Below are 23,416 nucleotides of genomic sequence, written 5' to 3'. Positions count from 1 at the left end.
AATCAAAACTATACAACAGGGTACATAGGGACACTTAATATACATTCTTAATGTAACATGGTGGATGGAGGCTGTGGTACCAACTGCCATATTACACAGTGAATCTGGACTATTGTACACTGCCACACAGGACTGTTTCAAAACTGAACTCAGGCACAATTAGAACAATGGAACAGAGCCCATACTGGACATGGATTGAAAGAGAAGAGATTCAACGATGGGTTAAAGTTGAAAATGAGTGGACACTTGCTACTTTTCTCTGTCTTTGTTACTGTCAATCTGTTCTGGTTGTGTGATAGATTATGGCCCATAGGTAGATGGACAATGATTTTATATTGTGTTTATTTTCTTTTGTTACCTGCAGGGCACTGGCAGCCAGGCACGCAGGTGCTTGTGGAGCACTGTGTCTCTGGTTGTAGGTAGGTCGAACAGGTTTGAGGGCAGCTGCACTCAGTATAACTTGAGCCACCGTTGCAAGTTACACCTGAGAAAGAGAACAAATGATTGAAATCTCTATTTATCCTGGCATTTTAAGCAAAACGTTTCTTGGGTAAAATCTATCTCAGATGCAAACTTAGTGAGACTCTTGGCAACTGATTTTTCCAGTATCACATTAAGGTAGAACGTGACTCCTGAAACTGGTGCTCCACTGGCCCATCTGGGTAAATATATTGCCCATGGTGGTTCTGATTGATACTGTTCTAAAGGTCCCAAATCTTTCTTTATTTAGCTTATTGCATTCAATTGCTGCGTTGCGGTTAGCCTCAATGTGTTAGGAAGCAGAAAGTAAATAAAAAATAAAGAGTTCCTGATCCTGAACACCAATCAGAAGCCTCACTGCAAAACATGGGAATAAAGGATAATAGCAATATTGACACACATTTGGCTGAACAATACAAAACTGAGAGAAATTGTCAATGAATATTCTTCGGCATGGAGTAGATTTATAGTGGAGTTCCCAAGGGGTCAATATTGGGATCCTTGCTTTTCTTGATGCTTGTGACCTAGATTGTGGTGTGCAGGGGACAGTTTAAAAGTTTGTGAATGATACAAAACCTTGCAAACTGTGACAAGGTAGTGGAATAGGTGTATAGGTGAGTTCAATGCAGAGACATGTGAGCTCGTGCATTTTGATAGGAAGATAACGGAGAGAAAATATAAATTGGGACTACAGTTCGAAAGGGAGGTATAGGAGCTGACAGACCTCAATGCTCTGTGCACAGATGATTGAAAGTGGCAGGACAGGTGGAAAGAACAGTTAATAAAGTATATTTATCCTATGCTTTGTTAATAGGTGCCTAGAGGTGAAAAGCAAAACAGATGATGTTGAACTTATATCAAAAATATTTTGGACCGAAGGGTCTGTTTCAATGCTATACATCTCTACACCTCTATGACTCGCTCATTCTTGTAAACCTTCTCTGGACTCCGCCAATGCCTGCACATCCTTCCTTATATACAGGGCACAAAACTACTCTCAGTGTTCCAAATGCGGTCTGTCCAGAGCCTGATACAGCCTGAGCAGTACATCTCTGCTCTAGTTCCCTTGAAATGAATGCAAGTGTTGCATTTGCCTTCCTAATTGCCAATTGAACCTGTTTGTTAATCTTAAGAGATCCTGAACTAGGGCTCCCAAGTGCCTTTGAGCTTCAGATCTCTGAGCAAGGATATGATGCTGGCAGTTCCATGAAGATGATCCAGTCAATACTCAGTATCTGCAGCAAAGAAAGGTCACATAAGTTACTGGAGCAGTAAAATCTCAGCAAGTTTCAACAGCTGCAGCGACTCCTTATAGACCTATTCCATCACTTAATGTAATCATGATTAACAAGCATTTTAACTCAAACTGTGTGTAGGGGAAAACATGAGAGGAGAAATGGGTGATATGCATGTGAAGGTGCATAGACCCATAATAAGGAACTAATGATGGGTTTAACAGCTGCTGCTTGGCCCATCAACTTGGTCATCTGTTTTTGGTAGGGCTGTTATAGTTTACACCAGAGATATTACAGTTGGAAAACGGAGGTACCGTAAGGCAGACAATTCAATCCCAAGCTGGTCTGCAAATGGAGCTGACCATCAGTTGTTGTGCCTTCAGTTACCAAAGGACCTATATTCTGGAATTCATGCCCCAAACTTTCATTCTAAGTCACTCCTTATAATCTAGTTCTTTGATCACCTGAACTAATACATAAAGCAGCTCAGAATCAATTTTTATTTCTTAGTGCTTCTGAGCAGCACCTTGAATGTTTTATTACATCAAAGGCACTACATGAATGCAAGTTGTTGTTGTTGATGTGAAATGAATTTGTTGTTCTGAAAACCCTCGCTCCGACTGACAGACTCCAGGCCATCTCACTGGGGCCCCAAGCAAATACTCACCGCACAGCGTTTCGTTTCTCCAGTTTAAGATGATTCCATTTCTCAGAGCACGGAAAGCATATGCTGATAGTAAACTGCACAGGCACCATGTCTGTTCCACACAACTGCACAGGTCAGTCAGGCAGGCTTGGTAATAAGGTTGAGGATCGACACTCTCATGTGCTGCCTGAAATAAGGGACCCTGAGAAGAGCAGAACAGAATTGGCCATCACTACTCGAATTCTTCAAACAGCGTAAATAATACACTATCAAAGGTTAAGGATGGGTTAAGTAGTCAATACATTTAAATTTAAATTCTGGTTAATTTTTTTGGAGTCAAATTCATGGAATAGAACTCTCAATCTCTGACATTATGGTCTGATAGACAGTTCACAGCAGATACAACATAAGAGATGAGGGTAAGGTTGCCTCTGTATTGTAAATCGAAGCAAGGCAGGAACATTATGGGATTTATTTTAACTCACGGCAGGTCCCAAACAGACAATTATGAGTTTTGAGAAGATTTGTAGCTCAGGTTGAGGTTCTGGATGACATCACCACAGGAAATGACATCACCAACCCAAAGAAAGCCAAACGTGTAAATAGAAAGCAGGAATCATCAACAGTGCTTCGCCCGGGTGCCCACTGAAGATGTTACCTAGTATGGTGACAAACGTCTGGAAATGAACCTTCCAGCTCAGCGAGCAAACCTACCTCCAGACAATTATGAATTACACATGTGCAGCCAAATCACAGATTCTGGCCAGTCTGACTCCTGGGCCCTCAACTACAAGCAACCCCAGATCATTTTCTGTCTGGAATGGGCAGGAAGAGAGCGTACAGAGCAGTTTTCATCAGATCAAGATTGGACAGCCCCAGCAACGTCCAACTTGGAGGCTGCACTAGGTTTTGGAGCATCTTGTGGACTGGTGGGAAGTCCAGGTCAGTCGTGGCTTCTCTGTTCCTGCTGCTCCCCACTAAAGGACATTGCTTCAGTTACATGGAATGATCTGCTTTCACTTTCCACTGAGCACCAACCTGCTTTCTGCCTGAGGGGCAGAATACAACAGAATTACTATCAAGCCCCCAGTCAGAGTATCATAGGGATCCAATTAACCTCATGGGACCCCGACTTATGGAAATTCCAGAGGATCCCATCTGCTTTGGGCAGTCTCTTCATCTATCTGCTGTTTAATATTTGAAGCAACAGGAAAAGACTGGAGCAGGTAGGTGATCTGTTCCTTTTTTAGCTGCCCTACCTCTCCGTTTCTGACAGGTTAGGTTTAAAAATCAATATCTCTGCTTTGAGCTGTGCAGTAGATCTCCCACAGTACTGCCCACACAGTGGTCAATGGTTTGATTTTTCTGTGATTGCTTATGCTAGTCTGGTAAGATCTCTGTTGACTGTGTGTGATTAAGTAAGCCTAAGTGATGACTGAGAGCAAAATAAATGGACAAAGCCCAGAAAAAGACCTTGAAGCAAGCCAGGATAATTGGGAGTTCAGGCATATTGCATGTGTAGTGATATTTCAAAAGCCTTGTTAATAACCTCTGTCCACCTTTTGAGAATAGTGTAATTTCTGTATTACCTGAAGATACACAAAATATACAACAAAGTGGCAAGACAGCACCCCAACATGGTATGACCCAGTTAGGTAGAGACTCAGAGGAGCAACGATATTGGAAAAAAGCAGCACAGTTTTAATCATCCTGATGATAGAAAGGTGGGATTTAGAACAATGGAACTAGAAAGACTTGTGGCAATATTTTATCAAACTCCATGCTGTGGCAATCAACAGATGATCAGGCAGCGTACACAAGGAATGACTGAGGTGCCTCTAAGTGGAACACAGTTGGCCTTAGTCATGGGGAGGGGGGTTAGTGGAGAGAAAGGTGGGTTGTGAAGAAAATCTCACTAACAGTATAAAGGATGCACCATGAAGAAAAGTGAAAAAGTAGGGAAATGGTGAATTAGAAACAGATCTGTGGATGTGAATATTTTGCTTTGGTCTTCCAAGTGCCTTTCATTAAAGGAGGACACATTGCAGCAGGTACAGGGAAGGATAGGTTAGATATTCTGAAACAGAAATATTGTAAATAATCAACTCATGGTGTTGAACCCAGACAGCTACTCAAGCTGAGATTATTTTTACCTGAGATTGGCATGATTGCCACCTATGGTTGGACTGGATTTAGAGAGATTTATTCACATGACCATCTCCTTCCAAGTGCCACTGGAACATTTTGTGCTGATGGTCACCTAGTGTGTCAATTATTCATTATGGGGAGTTACGTTACTCACAACCCTATACACTTCAAAAAGACATGCTATCCATTACCCTATTTCGCTGGAGCTGTCAGTTATGTTTGGGAGCTTTCATCATATAACTGTCCAGCTTCGAATGCCCCATTCCCATGTCTCTGCATTTCCTTGGCCAGTCTTCCCACAACAATTCGGAAATATACAGACTTTGCTTTGCCTGATTGACAATCAAGGATTATCCAATTAAACACCATTTTAGCCCCCAGCTCCAAGATTATTCCTTGCTGTCAGTTGAATCTTTACCCTGGGCTGTTTGGAATAGCACAAAGAAACTAACGTGGAATTCTAGAGACTTTGGATAATCCAGAATAATTGATTAGATTAGCTGTTAGCAAGGAATGTACCAATAAGGGGAAAAAAAAATTGGTGAAGGATTCCTTTTTATTTTGGCTGAATGAGTTGCCTGGTGTTAAATCATGAAAACAAGTAATTCCTTAAAGGTTACCATGATAATGCTGCAAGTCGTGTTGGCTGCGTGTTTATCAGCAAGTATTGTTCCATTGCACGGGTCCTCAGTATCTTCAGTCATGCACAGTCTCTCTTTATTCACCCTGATGGGCTGGACGTTTCCAAACCCAACAGGGGACAAAGCCTTTTCTCCACTTGGTAACCTGTCCCACACAAACAATCCATTGTTATTGTCTCGGTGCAATTTCACTAGATGAATGTGAAAACTAGTAACTTAAGTTAGAGATGAAAATTCAACCAGCATTTTCAGTGAAGGGAGTTTTAGTACTACCACTAAGACAAATAAAGTAAGTAAATAATTATTCATTTCACAAGCAGCTGTATGAGGTTAGGTATAATGTAAGAGAAAGGCAGAATAAAAGCTCCCCCTAATGTTCATCTGTCAGCACGGCTGCATGAGGCACCAAGATGTGATTAGATTCTTTACCCTGGACTGCAAAGTCTTCCAGTTACTCAGTAAATAGTGGAGACCTATATACATGATGGTCAGTGGAAGCTACTATGGTTACGGACTCCCTACACTTGGAGATCTCATACCCCAACTGCAGGGGTACATCAGCGCAGGATGAAACAATGTGAGAGTGGTGTCATGATGCCTCCCATGTGCCTGAATGTGACCCCTACTGGAAGACTGCATTGACCCCATGCTCAAAATAAACTCCATGAGTGTTTTTAGTCAGAATTTAGGCAAGCTGGACAACCTCCTGAGCAGGTACTAGAATTCCTGCCCAGAACAGACAAGGCAAGGACTGGAGATTGTCAGGCCACACCAAGCAAATGTGGTACCCTCCCACTGACTCCATAAACTTCAACTGGATTAGCACTGGGCAAACACTGTTTCGCACAATTCCACCAGGATTGTGACGAGAGTAGTTTCTGAGTCTTTGTAATAATCTGTTCTGCAACTGATATCAGAATAATTGTTTAAACAATATAGAGAAAGTGTTAATTTGTATACCAAACTGCCAAGCTTGAAATATTCAGTGCAAACACTCGGGATAAGTAAAGGAAAGCACTTTATCAAAGGACTGAAATTCCACAAGCTTAATGAATGCAAAGCTCAAGCAGAAGGTGAAGACAATAAATGATCAGGCAGCCAATTCCTCAAACTGAGCTCCCAATGGGGAAGGCATTATTGAAGAGAGCAACTGTTAGTGCCTGCAGCTTTGATCTCTGGTCATACTTCCTGAGAGCAGAACCCTTCTCTGGGATAAAGGTTTGATAGAATTAGCCATTGTACATTATCAAAGATAACTTGATGCTGGGTCAAATGAAAGTATGAGCTGCTCTGGGATTGTCAACTTTGGCAACTAAAATGTGACTTTCTCATGTTGCAGGAGTTGGTGACCCATCGAAGGGGAACAATTGAAATCTAACTTGACCATCAGGAAACTGACAAGATTGGATAGCACATTAGTTTTTAAACTCAGTTTGATCTTACTCTGTATTATGTCAAAGGAGAACAATAGTGTACAGGCTATAAAACCAGCATTAGGATTCTATCCTGGTGAACTTTGCTTCAATAACACCTCCACCCACCACCAGACATGCAGACAGAACAGTAAAGCTGAGACTGTAGCGTACAAATGGACTTCAACACTTACACAAAATCATCGGATGAGTTTCCATTCCAGTTGCCACACAGTCCACACATTCTTGATTGCAACGATTCAGGGACATTGATTTCTACAAAACCTTTCCCATACCAGGTGATGCTAAGATCTTCCAGTAAGTTTAAAGTTACATAGATTCCTGTTGAAAAGAAGCACCACAAACTCTGTACCTAGAATAACCTGGCTGAATTTTGCTGCACACCTCTGCACAATCTCTCACAGTGCAATACCAGACTAATATTAACTTTGTTAAATATGACAATGCTTTCCAGATTTCTAGATCACACACACTTGCATTCCTCCTGTTAAATTTATGAAAATCTTGGATGATAGAATAAGAATGTATAAACATAAAAACAGGAAGAAGAGTCGACCATATGGCTCCTCAAGTCTGCTCCACCATTTACGATGTTAATAGTTGATTATATGCCATCACTCCACTTTTCTGTCCACGCTGCATCTCATTTGGAAATCCAAGTATACTGCATCCACGGGCTCCCCTTTATCTAAGGTTGTGTTCTCACAATATGCTAATAAATATATCAACCATAATTTCCCTTTTTCAAAACTATGTTGGCTATGCCTGATTAAATACAGATTCTTAACAACAGATATCAGCACTTTCTCGACAACCGATGTGTAATGAAGCTCCTCCTCTGTTCATCCTGTTCCTCTTGTTGGAATGTACCTTGACTATACCCAAACCATCTCCTCTTTAAAGGATTGAAATTCTTAAAAAAACTTTTGTTTGAGTTTTACCTGCCAATCTTTGATTCTATTCCTCTACCAGACCTGTTTTCACACTGTTGCAGTTAGCCCTCTCCCACAATTTGGTAATTTTAGTCTGGATTGCAGGTCTGTTTTTAAATATCTAATCTAAACCTTACGGGAATTTAATCACCAATCCCTAAACATTCCCCTCTGTACACATGATCCGACTCTTGCCCCAATACCAGTCGACTAATGCCTCCATCCTCATTGGAAAATGTACTGATCACGAAAATCCTTTCAAAAAAGATTCAGAACCTCTTTCCCCCTCTATCTTTTACACTATTACCATTGTTATTATTCAGATAAGTGAAGTCCCTAACTTTCATTACTCAAATGGTTCTTGCATCTCTCCAACTTACTGATAAATTTGCTCCTCTATATCCTTCTCATTAGTCATTTGTGTATTGATTTTCTTAAGTGATGTAGTGATGCAGTACTGTCTGTCTCTTGCTGTGTATTATAGCCTTGCATTTCTCCCCTCCCCTGAACTTCTTGCACTTCTCCATCTCCCCCCACCCATATGAAGCCTGGTTCTTCCTGCAACTTCCCACCCTCACAGCCTCTCGATTCCCTGTTTGTGGACCCCAGACCTGGCAGGTAGAATTCCCTCAAAGCTTCTTAGCATTCCCAAGTACGGCACTCATGTTTAGCCTTGGCTATTGCTCCAACCTTGTGGCTTTATCCCCTCCCCTCAGCTTTTCTTTCATCCCTGTGATCTAGAGGCCTCTGCTGATCTGTTAATCATGAATGTTTTCATCACTGGTGAGTATACTTCAAAAGTACCTCTTGGCTGTAAAACACTTTGCGGCATCCTGAGCTCATGAGAAAGTAAGTACACGTAAGTAATCTTTTTCAAAATCTCTGACAAGGCAGTACTGAAATACAAGGGTTTAAGTAACTTGAGTGTACAACCTGAGCTAAGTGTCATCCTGGCTCAGTTGGTTTACTGGGAGGAGAAAGTGAGGACTGCAGATGCTGGAGATCAGAGCTGAAAATGTGTTGCTGGAAAAGCGTAGCAGGTCAAGCAGCATCCATGGAGCAGGAGAATCGACGTTTCGGACATGAGCCCTTCTTCATTCCTGAAGAAGGGCTCATGCCCAAAACGTCGATTCTCCTGTTCCTTTGATGCTGCCTGACCTGCTGCGCTTTTCCAGCAACATATTTTCAGCTCAGTTGGTTTACTGTTAATATTGAGTCAAAACATTCTAGGTTTAAGTTCCACACCATGACATTAGAGCACAAAAATCAAAGCTGACACTTCAATGCAGTGCTGTGTGACTACTGACCTGTTGGAGGTGCTGTCTTTGGAATGAGATGTTAATGCAAAGCTCAAATTGTCCTTTCTGGTGGATGTAAAAGATCCCAAAAGACTTTTTTTGAAGGGAAGGGATTTCTCCCTGGAATCTTGTCCAAAATGTTTCCATCCAAACACATCACAACACAGATTACCTGATTATTATCTGTTTGTGGGGTGTTGCTGTGCACAATTTGGCTGCCACATTTCCTACATTAAAGCTGTAAAATGCTTGGAGACCGCCAATGGTTGTAAAGGGTTGTAGATGGTTATAAATGCAAGTCATTATTTCAGTGACTGCACAACATCAGAAGCCGACTTCCAGGATTAAAGTGGTACATATTGACTGTGTTAAACATAAATGGGCCTGCATTTATTGCCCATTCCCAATTACCCAGAGGGCAGTTAAGAATCAACGGTACTGCTGTATGTGGGTTTTGAGTCGCATGTAGGCCAGTCCAGATAAGAATGGCATAATTTCCTCTCCTAAAGGGCATTAATGAACAAGGTGGACTATTACAACAATCAATATTACTCTAGCTTTTACTTTAGGATATTTATTGAGCTCATATTTTATGATGGGATTTGAATCCTTTCACCCAGAACAAAACCTGGCTTTCTGGACTACTCGTTCAGTAAGATTACTACGACAGCACCACCCCTCCCAGGTATCATGTCAAATCAAAGGACGTTCCCAAACCTGCAACGCACTTGAGTTACTCATCGAGAGAGAACACATCATTTAAAGCTATAGACCAAAAAACATTAACCTTTCTAACCCAGTTTTGGATAATGCTCCAGAGACAGTAAGGCAGATACCTCGGAGCTGCCAGCTGTGTAATCTTTCTCTGCTGAATAAGCTGCATACCTGAATGCTGGATGGAGATGCCTGCTGCATCCGCATAAGGAAGGTCTACTTCTGTGTTGTTAATTCGAATTTGATTCTTTTCTGTAAGCTGGATTGTTCTATTTTCAATCTTTATAATCAACACCTTTATCCCAGGCTCAGTGAGACTATCATTCCATTTACTCTGGTAAACTACCTGAGGAAAATAAGTTATCATTAGGAAGCAACCATAACTCATGTTTAAATTTGAAATTTAAATTTAAATTAGAAAGCCACACAAAATCTACTTGTTACTCGCCATTGGAAGATTCGGAGGCAACGGGAGCGGTATATTTGCTCAATGAGGTTGAGTTGAGTTTTAGCTGTTGTACCGCTTTGGAGTAAGCAGAGGTTCTACGTGAGACCAAGCCTCTGAACTGAATGTGGGTGCAATAAGTGGAGCTGAGGCCAGGGCATAGGGGTTAACATCTGGTGAGATTGGCCAAGAGGAAGGTGGTAGAGATGGCTGAGTGGGAGCTATGGGGTTCATGGTAAGAGGAAGGCTGGGATTGGAAAAGCTGGAAATAGAACAGTTTTGGGAGAGGCCACCACGATGCGAGGAACAATACTGTTGGGAGCAGAAATTTGTACTGTCATTTGTCCATCGCACACTGTATGGCTTCAGTTCAAATGTCACTGGATGGCAAGTGATCTGGTCCAAATTGACAGAGTAAAACCCGGTCGCTGTCTCCAGTCCGGAAGGATTGGGTGTTATTTCCTGTCATTGGTTCCAATCTTCAGTGCCTGGTTTTATAGGGACTTTGTGACTGAGTGGGACAATACGTCCAAAGATTCCTGACAGAGATAATTAATGATGACTTCTCATCTGCTTCACATTATCTCTGTCCCAGATTCAATCAAACTTTTGAATTCTCAGCCATCACCTCTGGCAAAGCACTTGAAATATCTTCACACACTCAGCTTGGATGGTAATACAAAAGGGTGGCATTTTCTTGGCCATCTGACCCATGTCCTATTCGATGCACAATCCCAATGGCTGTAATTGGGTATAACAGGCAGCCAAAGCCATACTGTCCATTCTACATGTCTGTCCAAATCACATTTCTAGTCCTGAATAATTTGTTAAGGAGATCCATACACAAACACTGTAATGAGCCCGCGCAGGACCCACATTGCTAAAGTTGGTAAATTAATTCTCTTCCATCTGCCAAGTTCACGATACAGCCCATCCAGTTTGTGAGTGAGGTAGACAAAGCTGTCCGCTGCCTCCCTATTGTTAATGCCCTGTATTCAGTGTTTGCACTGAAACTCTGCACTGTTGGAAGCTTTTCTTGTATTGGAGATACCAGTGGGCTGAATCTGGTTTCCTTCTGTTGAGGACTCTCTGTTGTGTCACCAAAATTGTGGAAATCCTGACCAAGGAAGGCAACATGAGGCAGGTTGAAAAATGTGTCCTTAGCAAGAGTAGTTTCTATCTTTATGGGATGAAATATAGTCAGCAGGTATCAGGAAGAGCATTAGCTAGGGATGGGCAATAAATGCCGGTGTAATCAGTGATACTCACATGCCGTAAATGAAAATGAAACAAATCCAAGAACAGTGTCACGGGATGAGATGGGGGGTGGTGTCAGTGCTTCCATGTTTCTAATGGTTCAGTTCAATGGGTTCAATTTTGAAAGTGCCTGTGATGCCTCTGTCTAACATATTTATTTACTTGTAAAGGCAAGCATCCACGTTCCCATAATCTGTGCAATCTGTATAGAACTCACTATTTACATATGAAGTTGCACTGTAATAATAGAGCAGAAATTAGAAACTCACTCCATGAAGTGCCACATTTGAAACATATTGGATGATGTACAAGTGATGCTGCTGATTGTGGGAGATGTGCTGTCATGATCTGCCATGGATATCACACATCCATTACCATTCTTCTGCAATTTCTCTGTGATATCCCAAATCTAACTATGCCTAGATCAAACCCTCTTTCTGCACTTTGCCATATAGAAGAGATTTCTTGTACAACACACGTCCATTATATAACACAGGTGATTTATTTTAACTGGAATGAAACTTGAATGGATCCTATGATGAGTGATAAATTCAATTATCTGTGTGATGAAGATAAAGATTGTCCCTATTGACTCTGAACAATAATCACTGAATACTGAAGGGCACTGGATATTTCATTGATGATAAACTTCATAAACATTATCAAGTACACCTGCATCAACAAGGGCAAAAGGATGAACATCAATAAAGCAAGCACCAAATGCATCAGCATAACAAAGGTAATATTAACATGGATAGCAACAGTGACCATACATCACAAATATTACCACCCAGAACAACACACTGTCAACAGCAAGAACTGCAACATCAATAGTACATGTGTCACCAGCAATAACATCAAAAAAACAATTTTGAATGCTTCCAATACCAGGAGTAGAATTTTCCCACACTGGAGGCAGTGTGAGAGGAGATGAGTTTGGATGATAGAGTGTCAGGATGACTCCCTGATATATTCCCCTTATTTTTACATTTCCCGGAGTTGAGAGTGCATCAGTAATGCCAATGCTGGGCATCAATGGGAGATATTTAACACAAGTAATGAAGTAATTTGCAGGCAACTCCCAAACAGTCTGCAGGTTTATGGAAGATGGTCAGTGAAATAGCTCTGTGGAGCTTGGCATCCCGTCACACTTTATTTATAACTGCATAGCCTCTGCCAACAACACTGCCTCTCACTGAGTCAAGCATTCCACATCTCAATATCCCTGACACCCGCCCTTTTTCTGTCAGCCAGGGCTCCCTGATGGGACCAGATTAACAATTGCAATCAGGGAACTCATATTCTACGAGGTCCAGTAAGCTGACCTTGTTACAATTACTAGAGGCAGGACGTTCTGTACTTGCCTACTCACTACAGACAGCAGAGCGCAGGAGGACAAAGTGCCCTAGGATGGAAGTGATATTTTAATTTTGAAGGATCAAACTGGCCATCAACTTGCAACAGCTCTGCAAAACAATGTGCCCACCAGGTATGATTGGCTGCCAGTTGCATTATTAGCACATTGGATCTTGTGTTGCGCTCTCCTGCTATATTCAGAGAACCTGAGCAGCACCCAGCTTTGACAAGGAGGCTACCAGCTACCCTTCACTTCAGGCCCTCCTGCAGTTGTGAAGTGTGAATCACTGAGGCAACTTACTGATCTCAGAAACAACCCTGACGCTGGGTGTTTGATCCTCGTGGCAAAATGCAGATCAACATATTGGAACCAATGGTTCCATGCAGAGATTTCTTAGAGTGCCTTATAAGGCAGAAAGAAGAGAAATACCACACAGTGAACTTGGTGGTGAAAAGGAAAAAAATACTTGGAGGATGAGGTAGAAAACAGCAATTTCTTTTAAAGGAGGCTTTTGAATACAGGAGGGAGGAAACTTGATAAAAACACAATTGTAGTTTTTTGTAAAAAGTCAGAAGTCACAATGACACCAGGTTACAGTCCAACAGTTTAACTGAAAGCACTGCTCTTTCATAAGTCTGTTGGACTATAACCTGGTGTCGTGTGATTTCTGATTTTTTTCAGCCCTGTCCAACACCGGAACCTTCACATCATAGCTTTGTGTAAAACAATGAATTGGCTAAACTTAAAATACTGTGTCTAGTATTGGGCTGCCAATTAATAAAATGGTGAATGCCATGTGCAGCCGACAAGATAATGCCAGAGACAAGAAACTACAGTTCAAAGGGAAGACTTTAGATAATGGAGTTATTATGCTGGAGCAGAAAAGGCTTTAAAGGATTTATCATCAGGTAGAGTTTTGGCAGAATATGCTGTGCTTATGGAGCACAGTTTAAGATTGTCAATTTCAAACTGTCACCAAGAGGGTAAGAAAAGATGTTAGAAGAAATTTCTTAGGAATAGTTGTGCTGGAGATCATTGCACTTTTAATAGAGCAACTGGAAAAATGCGTAAAGGAGAAATGAAAAAAAGCAGGACAGTAAAATTGATCCTTGAGTGATGATTAGGAGCAGGTATAAACAAACAGGAAGGAGAGGTGCCTGTCAGTGCTATGGACCTTTACAAAATGCTGCTGTTCCTTTATCCTCTTCTTCATGTACTGAATATAATGCACTAGTTCCAGGAAGGAAGTTCCGGGGGAATAATCCGCTACTGCCAGGGGGACTATGGAGAATAAGGAGTAACTCAATTATCAGAGAAACTAAGTGCACATATGGATAGATAAGGTGGGGACTCATGGAGTGGAGACACATAGCTGAAGAAGGTTCTGGGGAGAACGGTAGGTGAGGGGTTTGGAAAATTGTTTTAGTAATTCAGTTGAACACAAACAGTTAATATAGCTTGACAAGGGCAGGACTCCCTAAAGGTAACATTGTCTGTCACAATCTTCTAAATGGGTTTTTTTACTGTGAAAGGCAGAGGCAAGATTGATAAAAAACAGTAAAGGGAGCTGCATTGGACAACAACAAGGCTAGATTGAGGTTTGGGCTGCAATGGGCAAAGGGTTTGAATACAGGCAGACATTGATAGGCAAGTGACAGCAGTGCCCTGGTAACAGCATGGATGTGGCAGAACATCCTCATCTAGTCAGGTCGACATATACAGCATTCAAAGCACAAAGACCAAGCAGCCGGCCCAGCAGCTTATGCTCCACAGAGCATCATCCCATTCTTTTTCATTTAATGCTTAAATTATTTTCTCCACCACATTTATCTTGCTTCTCCTAAAACACATCTGTGCTACTCACCTCAATTACTCCTTGCAATGGCATGGTCCACATTCTAACCATTCTGTGGGCAAAGAATTTTCTCCTCATTCCCCATTGGTGAGCACTTTATATTTATGGCCCCTGCTTTTGGTCTGCCATGTAAGTGAAAACATCTTCTCTACAAATACCATGTCAAACTATTTCATAACTGTAATGAGTTCCAGCAGCTCAGTTCTCAGTCTTCTCTTTTAGAGACCGTGAGCCTGTTCAGTCTTACCCGATAAGTGCATCTTAGTTTTAGTGTCATTCCAGTGAATAATTTTAGTGCCTCCTCCAACACCTCTCCGTACATTTTTACTGTACTCCATGTGATCTAACCAGGATTAATATATCTTTTATATGCTTTTAAATTCTATCACTTTAGAAATAAACACCAAAGGTTTGTTTGCTTTTTAAAACATATATAATCTTACTTATTGTGTCACTACTTTCATTAATTTGTGCAACAACATCCCCAGATCTCTGTTCCTCAATCTCATTTGGACTCTTGATTTTCCAAGAAGTATGCAGCCTCCTCAGTTTCCTGACCAAAACATATCATGTTGTTCTACCTGCATTCAATTTTCAAGTACGTTGCCAAATATTTGCATACAATTGTCTTCTTCTGTATTAATTACACCCCCCAGCAAGTTGGTGAGGATCTATAAGCACTGGAATGCTCCATATTGTGTTGCCAAAAAATAGTATGGGTACTGCCTTGTCTAAATATTGTGCACACACTGGATAGAGAAATGGACAGAACTTCCAGATAATATTGATTCTATCTCCAGTTAAAAAAATGACAGAACAAAGTCAGATGGATCAACAATATTACACATTTATTTCCCTGTATTAACCTCGCTCCTCTATTCCCACAAGCCAAACATCTCCCTTAAGGTAACTGCCCATCTATTTTTTGAATCACTGGATGAAAATTTTCAAGGTGTAAGATGCAGGTTATAAGTCTTTGCTGTTGGTTGGAGTCTGGTCCAGGAGTAAAGTGGCTGCTACCATTTATGGTCTAACTTACAATATCTAACAAGAATAGGATTACAGCTTCTCACTTCCACTCAATCTTACTGACCACTGAGGTACATTCTGTCTCCCCCTCAATGAATGACGCTGAACATGAATGATAAAACGTTTCTTGCTGATAACTTCCTCTCTCATAGAGCCAGTTTGCCTTCTGCTTGTGTGGTTCACTGAGACCAATAGCTAATTCTGTGGGACTAAACCCAACCATAAATACCACAGCCCCCTTGTAAGTGGCGTGTATCCATGGTTGCCTTTATTGTAGGCTTAAATAGGAAAATGGTTTGTTTACTCATTGCTTTAGTCCACTTTAGATAGGACAAAATTGACAAAATCAAAACGTAGCACAACTGTCAAATGAATGATACTTACATTGAAATGATTTGACACACAATCCTGGGCTAAAAGATAGGCACAGGTTCCATTGAGGTTAGAGATGATTCCATCAAAGGTCGTAAAGTGCAACTCTCCAAACACAGTGCATGAAGTGCCCTCTGCAGGAAGATAGCAGTATAGTGAGCAATGGAAGAACATATTTAGAAAAGGTCAGAGCGCAACCAAGTCTTTCCCACTATGTTAATTGCTATTTTGAAGTGCAATTATAGTAGCTGTGTAGGCAAATGAAATGTGGCCGGGCCCTAGCTAGTGTTGTCAAATAGAGACACCTAGGGTATCAGGTGCATAATTCTTTGAAAGTTGCATCATAGGTAGCCATGGTGATTAAGAAGGTGTTTAGCACACTTGCCTTCATTGCTCAGACTATTGAGAGTAGGAGTTGGAATATCATGTTGAGGTTGTACAGGACATTGGTGAGGCCACTTTTGCAGTACAGTGTACAGTTCTAGTTGCCCTGCTATAGACCATAAGACCATAAGACATAGGAGTGGAAGTAAGGCCATTCGGCCCATCAAGTCCACTCCGCCATTCAATCATGGCTGATGCGCATTTCAGCTCCACTTACCAGCGTTCTCCCCGTAGCCCTTAATTCCTCGAGACAACAAGAATCTATCAATCTCGGCCTTGAAGACATTTAGCGTCCCGGCTTCCACTGCACTCCGTGGCAATGAATTCCACAGGCCCACCACTCTCTGGCTGAAGAAATGCCTCCGCATTTCTGTTCTGAAATGACCCCCTCTAATTCTAAGGCTGTGTCCACGGGTCCTAGTCTCCTCGTTTAACTGAAACAATTTCCTAGCATCCACCTTTTCCAAGCCATGTATTATTTTGTACGTCTCTATTAAGTCTCCCCTTAATCTTCTAAACTCCAACGAATACAATCCCAGTATCCTCAGCCGTTCCTCATATGTTAGACCTGTCATTCCAGGGATCATCCGTGTGAATCTCCGCTGGACACGTTCCAGTGCCAGTATGTCCTTCCTGAGGTGTGGGGACCAAAACTGGACACAGTACTCCAAATGGGGCCTAACCAGAGCTTTATAAAGTCTTAGTAGTACATCTCTGCTTTTATATTCCAACCCTCTTGAGATAAGAGACAACATTGCATTCGCTTTCTTAATCACGGACTCAACCTGCATGTTTACCTTTAGAGAATCCTTGACTAGCACTCCCAGATCCCTTTGTGCTTTGGCTTTATTAATTTTCTCACCATTTAGAAAGTAGTCTATGCTTTTATTCTTTTTGCCAAAGTGCAAGACCTCGCACTTGCTCACGTTAAATTCCATCAGCCATTTCCTGGACCACTCTCCCAACCTGTCAAGATCCTTCTGCAGCCTCCCCACTTCCTCAGTACTACCTGTCTGTCCACCTAACTTCGTATCATCGGCAAACTTCGCGAGAATGCCCCCGGTTCCCTCATCCAAATCGTTAATATATAATGCGAACAGCTGTGGCCCCAGCACCGAACCCTGCGGGACACCGCTCGTCACCGGCTGCCATTCTGAAAAAGAACCTTTTATCCCAACTCTCTGCCTTCTGTTAGACAGCCAATCCTCAATCTATCCCAGCAGCTCACCTCGAACACCATGGGCCCTCACCTTGCTCAGCAGCCTCCCGTGTGGCACCTTATCAAAGGCCTTTTGAAAGTCTAGATAGACCACATCCACTGGGTTTCCCTGGTCTAACCTACTTGTTACCTCTTCAAAAAATTCCAACAGGTTTGTCAGGCATGACCTCCCTTTACTAAATCCATGTTGACTTGTTCTAATCAGACTCTGCTCTTCCAAGAATTTAGAAACCTCATCCTTAATGATGGATTCTAGAATTTTACCAACAACCGAGGTTAAGCTGATTGGCCTATAATTTTCCATCTTTTGCCTTGATCCTTTCTTGAACAAGGGGGTTACAACAGCCATCTTCCAATCATCCGGGACCTTTCCTGACTCCAGTGACTCTTGAAAGATCTCAACCAATGCCTCTGCTATTTCCTCAGCCACCTCTCTCAGAACTCTAGGGTGTATCCCATCGGGGCCAGGAGATTTATCAATTTTAAGACTTTTTAACTTTTCTAGCACTATCTCTTTCGTAATGGCAACCATACTCAACTCAGCCCCGTGACACCCTTTAATTTTTGGGATATTACTCATGTCTTCCACTGTGAAGACTGACGCAAAGTACTTGTTAAGTTCTCCTGCTATTTCCATTTTTTCCCATCAATTGGCTTCCTGCATCAGTTTGAAGTGGCCCAATGTCTACTTTTGCCTGTCGTTTGTTTCTTATGTACTGAAAGAAACTTTTACTATTATTTCTAATATTACTGGCTAGCCTACCTTCATATTTGATCCTCTCCTTTCTTATTACACTCTTTGTTATCCTCTGTTTGCTTTTGTATCCCTCCCAATCTTCTGATTTCCCACTGTTCTTAGCCACTTTATAGGATCTCTCTTTTTCTTTAATACATTTCCTGACTTCCTTTGTCAGCCAAGGTTGTCTAATCCCTCCCCGGTTAATCTTTCTTTTCTTGGGAATGAACCTCTGTACAGTGTCCTCAATTATACCTACAAACTCCTGCCATTTTTGCTCTACTGTCTTCCCGGTTAGCCTCTGCTTCCAGTCTATTTTAGTCAGTTCCTCTCTCATGCCCTCATAATTACCTTTATTCAACTGTAACACCATTACATCCGATTTTGCCTTCTCCCTTTCAAACTGCAGACTGAACTCTATCATATTATGGTCGCTACTTCCTAAGGGTTCCCTTACTTTAAGATCTTTTATAGAGTCTGGTTCATTGCAAAGCACTAGGTCCAGAATAGCCTGCTCTCTTGTGGGTTCCATGACAAGCTGTTCCAAAAAGCCATCCTGTAAGCATTCCATGAATTCCCTTTCTTTAGATCCACTAACAACATTATTTACCCAGTCCACCTGCATATTGAAGTCTCCCATGATCAATGTAACCTTGCCTTTCTGACATGCCTTCTCTATTTCCCGGTACATGTTGCGTCCCTGGTCCTGACCACTGTTAGGAGGTCTATACACAACTCCAATTATGTTTTTTTTGCCTTTGTGGTTCCTCAATTCCACCCACACAGACTCCACATCATCCGACGCTATGTCATTCAATACCATAGATTTAATTTTGTTCTTAACTAACAAGGCAACCCCACCCCCTCTGCCCACCTCTCTGTCTTTTCGATAAGTTGAAAAACCATGGAGGTTTAACTGCCAGTCCTGACCCCCCTGTAACCAAGTCTCTGTGATGCCTACTACATCATAATCATTCACTATTATCTGTGGAAGGATATTATTAAATTGGAAAGGTTCAGAAAAGGATCCTGCTGGAACTGGAGAGTGTGAGGTGTAAGAGGAAGCTGGATAGGCTGGAACCTTTTTCACTGGAGTGTAGGAGGTTGAGGGGTGACCTTACAGAGGTTTATAAAATCATGAGGGGCATAGATAACCTGAATAGCAAAGGCCTTTCCGAAAGTTGAGGGAGTTCAAAACTAGGGAGCATATTTTTAAGGTGAGAGAGGAAAGATTTAAAAGGGACCTGGGGGGCAGCCTTTTCACACAGAGGATGGTTTATGTGTGGAATTAACTGCCAGAGGAAGTGGTAGATGCAGGTACAGATACAACATTTAAAAGACATTTGGGTACATGAATAGAAAAGGTTTGGAGGGATATGGGCCAAAAGCTGGCAAACGCTAGTTTAGTTTGAGAAATTTGGTCAGCATGGGGAGTTAAACCAAAGGGTCTGTTTCAGTGCACTATGGCTCTATGAAAAGAAAGAGTCAATTAGTTTGTGGCATTGTTGGTTAAATTTTCTGCAAAACACTGGAACCATGGATTTATTTTTACATTTTTACAAAGTCCCAACGATAATAGAATGGATCCCTATCAGAAACGGTTCTGCACTCCAGCAGCACCTGAATACAATGAATATAGTACCCTTTTAAAAGTACTCTTTATAAAACCCGTGTTTGGAAGAATCGCTTTGATATATTTAATGCTGACTTACTTGGTCTTGTTGTCGGGACACAGCTCATGCAGCATTCTCCATCAGGCTGGGACAAGACAGACTGCGCTGGGCAGGAACTGGGAGGAGAGCACGGCTTGGGATGACACTCCAAAGTTCCATTGTTACAATGACAGAGATTACAGCCATCCAGCCAGTGAGTCTGACCCTGTCACAAACAGCAAAAAGAGAGAGAGAGAGATGAATGGGGAGAATCACAAAAGACCATCTAACGGACTAACTTTTAGATATTTTAGCTCCTGAAAAATTGGGAATGTGAATACAGAGGCACGATACATGTGGAACTCTACATCTAAACCATAGCAATCCTGGCCAGGATGTGCTTGGTGGACAATACAGGGAGAGTTCTACATTGTGTTCAACCTGTACCAAAGGTGATTGGGGAGTAACTTGGTCCCAGAACTATCACCGTTACTGATCCTGAAGAAGCAGCCAGAAAACTAAAGGAGCACAAAGTTAATCTGGATTTCTGATCAAATTCCAAATTCTACTCCAGACTGAGGGCAGACAGAATGGACAGAACAGTTGCCAGTGGAGAATCCAGGATAGTCAACATCACTCTACTCTACTCCTTGCACATCAGCAGTAATTTTCCTGAATGTTGGAACAGGCTCGAAGCAGGGATTTTTGCCCAGGAAGATGGATAATGCTGCCTCGTTCTACACAGCATGGGGCCTCACTGCCAGCTTTCTCTGTCATTTCTTATTCATAATCGGGAGGGGAGCTGCAGTGACAAAGTAGCAAACATCATGAACAGCGGAGATACGAGGGGATAATTATTTCCTCACATCTTTTGGGAAAGAGCAGGCAGCCTCACCTCATGTACTTGATCCTGGTGCGCACACAGTGAATCAACACATACTGGGCAGCATTGACCCACTGGTGTCTCCTGCTGCAGTAAATCACACTGCAGGACCTGGCATTGCCCCTTCTGTGACTTGCACATAACTGTCCCTTCCTAAAAATAGGAAATATAATAATAGTCAGAACAGAACTAATTTCTTTTCTTTTGCACCAGATTTATTTACAATTCAAACAACTCAATTCAAATTGTAATCTGTCTATTACATCAACCTAACAGTCAAAATAGGCACAGAACAAAGGAATTAACAATGTTGCCGCAGTGTCTGGTTGCTGCCAGCAGATGGGAGTGTAACATTAGAAATAACTGATACTATGGGCAGACTCATAAAGGTCTTAAAAATGTGGGCTATTGAGAGATTCGTGGCAGAATCTGAGAAGACCTCTGGTCAGGCTAACCTTAACGTCGGGAGCACCTCGCTCCATATTTTATGCTTTTCACAAGCAGTGCACTTGGACTTTCATTGGACAGCCACAAATTTCCACTCGAGAGGGATTATTGCTTGTTAAACACCTTGTTAATGGCCCAACATATCCCATTGATATTCACGTTTCCATTTCATCAAATGTGCCAAGCAAACTCGATGTCAGGAGAACTGAACATGAAAATCACAGCAGGTGATTCAGCTCTCTGCTTGCTCTGAGCAAACTCCACACTGTTTATGGCCAAACAACATCTCAGCTGCCTGTACGCCTTATCCATGAATACTGGCATCTGGGATTTGCCAATCCCTCATTGCACACCTCTCCATCACACTGGTAGGCTGCTTAGGGAGCACACGCTCACACTGTAGGGCACACCAGAAAGTAGCATTGAAAGGTTCTGGCAGGGATGCCTTGTGTGCAGCGCCCAGCTCAAGGATTGGACCAGAGCTGCATCTCAGAGCTGCCTATTCGATCTCTCAATGCTTGGTGACTTGGCACTGAACTCTCAGAAACTTTTCCTTTGCCAGTTAGCCCATTGGCGATATAGCCAGAGCATGTGCTTCCAGATCAAGGAGCTCTTCGACACAAAGACTCAGACAGGCTGTTTCTCAGTAAGAAAGGGTTTGGGGTGGGACAGGATGATGACATCTTGATGTACGGCGCTCGGAAATATCTGTTTAACACCTACAGCACTTGCTAGCTGCCTGTGTGGCTTTCCGCTCTGCACAATTGGAACATGCAAGGAGGTGATGTGTTGGGGAAGGAGGAAGCTTTCCTTGTGCATGACAGAGCTCAGCGGAGTCAGGTGCTACATACCAGCCAGGACTTCAGAGATCCCCGGCTTCAGGAGATCAGAGCTGGGTGCAGTAGAGAATTGCAAACTGTGAAATATTTATTGGTAATGATGCTGAAATCTGGTTTTCACTGTCGGGACAAACCTCAGCCTCTAGTGGTTTTGTTTGTCTTCACTTTTGCTTTCTGGAATTAAAAGCTTATGTTCAGAATTGTCTGAACACTTGCCTCTATGTTACATTTTCAGCTGGACAATGACAAGCCACAGGTCTCCAGCGGGCAGAGGACAGGGAAGTGCTAATATACAGGGTGTTTAGACAAGATGTTGTGATGAGGCTGTCATTTTAACAGGGTTAGTTTGTCCTTAGGTTTTCTTTAAAAGAGGGGTCATAGAGGCAGAGGTGTCAAAATGGCTGGGCAGAGCCTAGTTTAACAATGGCAGGGGAGTGGTCAGTTCTCTCAGTTCAGGTTTTTTCTAATTTATTTTAGTTGTAACAGTAAGAAGCTGTTGTAGTCCAGGGAAGGTTCCAAGCTTCAGCAGATATTTCCTGATTGGCTTTCTCTCTGAAATCTCTTCTGACTGTAAGAACCTGAGTTTTTGTTGGGCTGAAGGGTCTGTTTCCACACTGTAGGGATTCTTGAATTTCCCTTTTGCCAAGGGATGTGTTTGTGGGATGTTTCGGGAATTGGAACAGCTCCTTAGTTAGGTTGTTACACCAAGTCGGTTGGGTTTTCAAGTAGTTAAATTATTCTGAATTCTGTTTTCTTTTGTACATGTTTGAACTGTAGAGTTTAAATAAATTATGTTTTGCTTAAAGCTGAATAATTTGACCAGCTACATCACACCTGGAATGTACACTTCACATCTGCCTTTAATATAAGAAAAGGTTAGGGTCTGGGCTACCTTCTTAAAATATTTTGATGGAGTCTGGTGTGGTCCATAACAATGTAGCTAAGGTAAAGTGTGCGGCGCAGTAGTTAAACAGTGACAGGAGTAAGAGAATGTTCAAGGAATTCTCAGCGCTTCAGAACTGCCGTGCCATGACATTACTAGTGAGGGGCAACACTGGATTGCCAGTGCTCATCTTTCAAAGCTGGTGAGACTGCCAAGAATGACAGTCTTTCGGTGGATGGTGAGTTGTTCTGGGAACGACACACAATAAGATTGGGACTGGAATTAGACGTGAGAGACATCATAGGACAAAGCGTGCAATTAATGAAGCGAGAAAACTCACTAAGCCTGGCAATATAAATTTCTCCAAAACAAAAACCACAAAACAACATGGACTTATCACAAACAAGATTCAGCCTTGTATCTCTAATCACTGGTGTCTAATGACTTTTAACTTCCACAGATGCCATCTGAAGGAGCAGCGCTCTGAAAGCTAGTGCTTCCAATTAAACCTGTTGGACTATAACCTGGTGT

The 23,416-nt window shown here is 42.1% G+C and overlaps 1 protein-coding gene across 8 annotated transcripts in view; it reads right to left on the bottom strand.

The window, feature by feature from the left end:
* The window catches only part of LOC122557922 (kielin/chordin-like protein), a 334,780-nt gene that overhangs the window by 4,440 nt on the left and 306,924 nt on the right, over nt 1-23,416 (bottom strand). For 6 of the 8 annotated variants that reach the window (XM_043706141.2, XM_043706142.2, XM_087996707.1 and 3 more), the window contains 8 exons: nt 20,729-20,869; nt 19,894-20,059; nt 15,855-15,976; nt 9,699-9,873; nt 6,757-6,904; nt 5,130-5,295; nt 2,383-2,563; nt 359-484 (listed from right to left, as the gene is read on the bottom strand). In XM_043706141.2, coding sequence (XP_043562076.2) covers nt 359-484; nt 2,383-2,563; nt 5,130-5,295; nt 6,757-6,904; nt 9,699-9,873; nt 15,855-15,976; nt 19,894-20,059; nt 20,729-20,869 — 1,225 coding nt within the window. Of the gene's footprint in view, nt 1-358; nt 485-2,382; nt 2,564-5,129; nt 5,296-6,756; nt 6,905-9,698; nt 9,874-15,854; nt 15,977-19,893; nt 20,060-20,728; nt 20,870-23,416 lie in introns of those variants that run through there. The other 2 variants (XM_087996706.1, XR_015760203.1) reach the window with 2 other exon arrangements.

The sequence above is a fragment of the Chiloscyllium plagiosum genome, unplaced genomic scaffold (genome assembly GCF_037043375.1).
Source record: "Chiloscyllium plagiosum isolate Xiang-an unplaced genomic scaffold, Cpla_swu_hap1 HiC_scaffold_18, whole genome shotgun sequence".
Taxonomy (NCBI): domain Eukaryota; kingdom Metazoa; phylum Chordata; class Chondrichthyes; order Orectolobiformes; family Hemiscylliidae; genus Chiloscyllium; species Chiloscyllium plagiosum.
The sequence above is the reverse complement of the archived record's forward strand: the minus strand, read 5'-3'. Positions and strand labels throughout refer to the sequence as shown.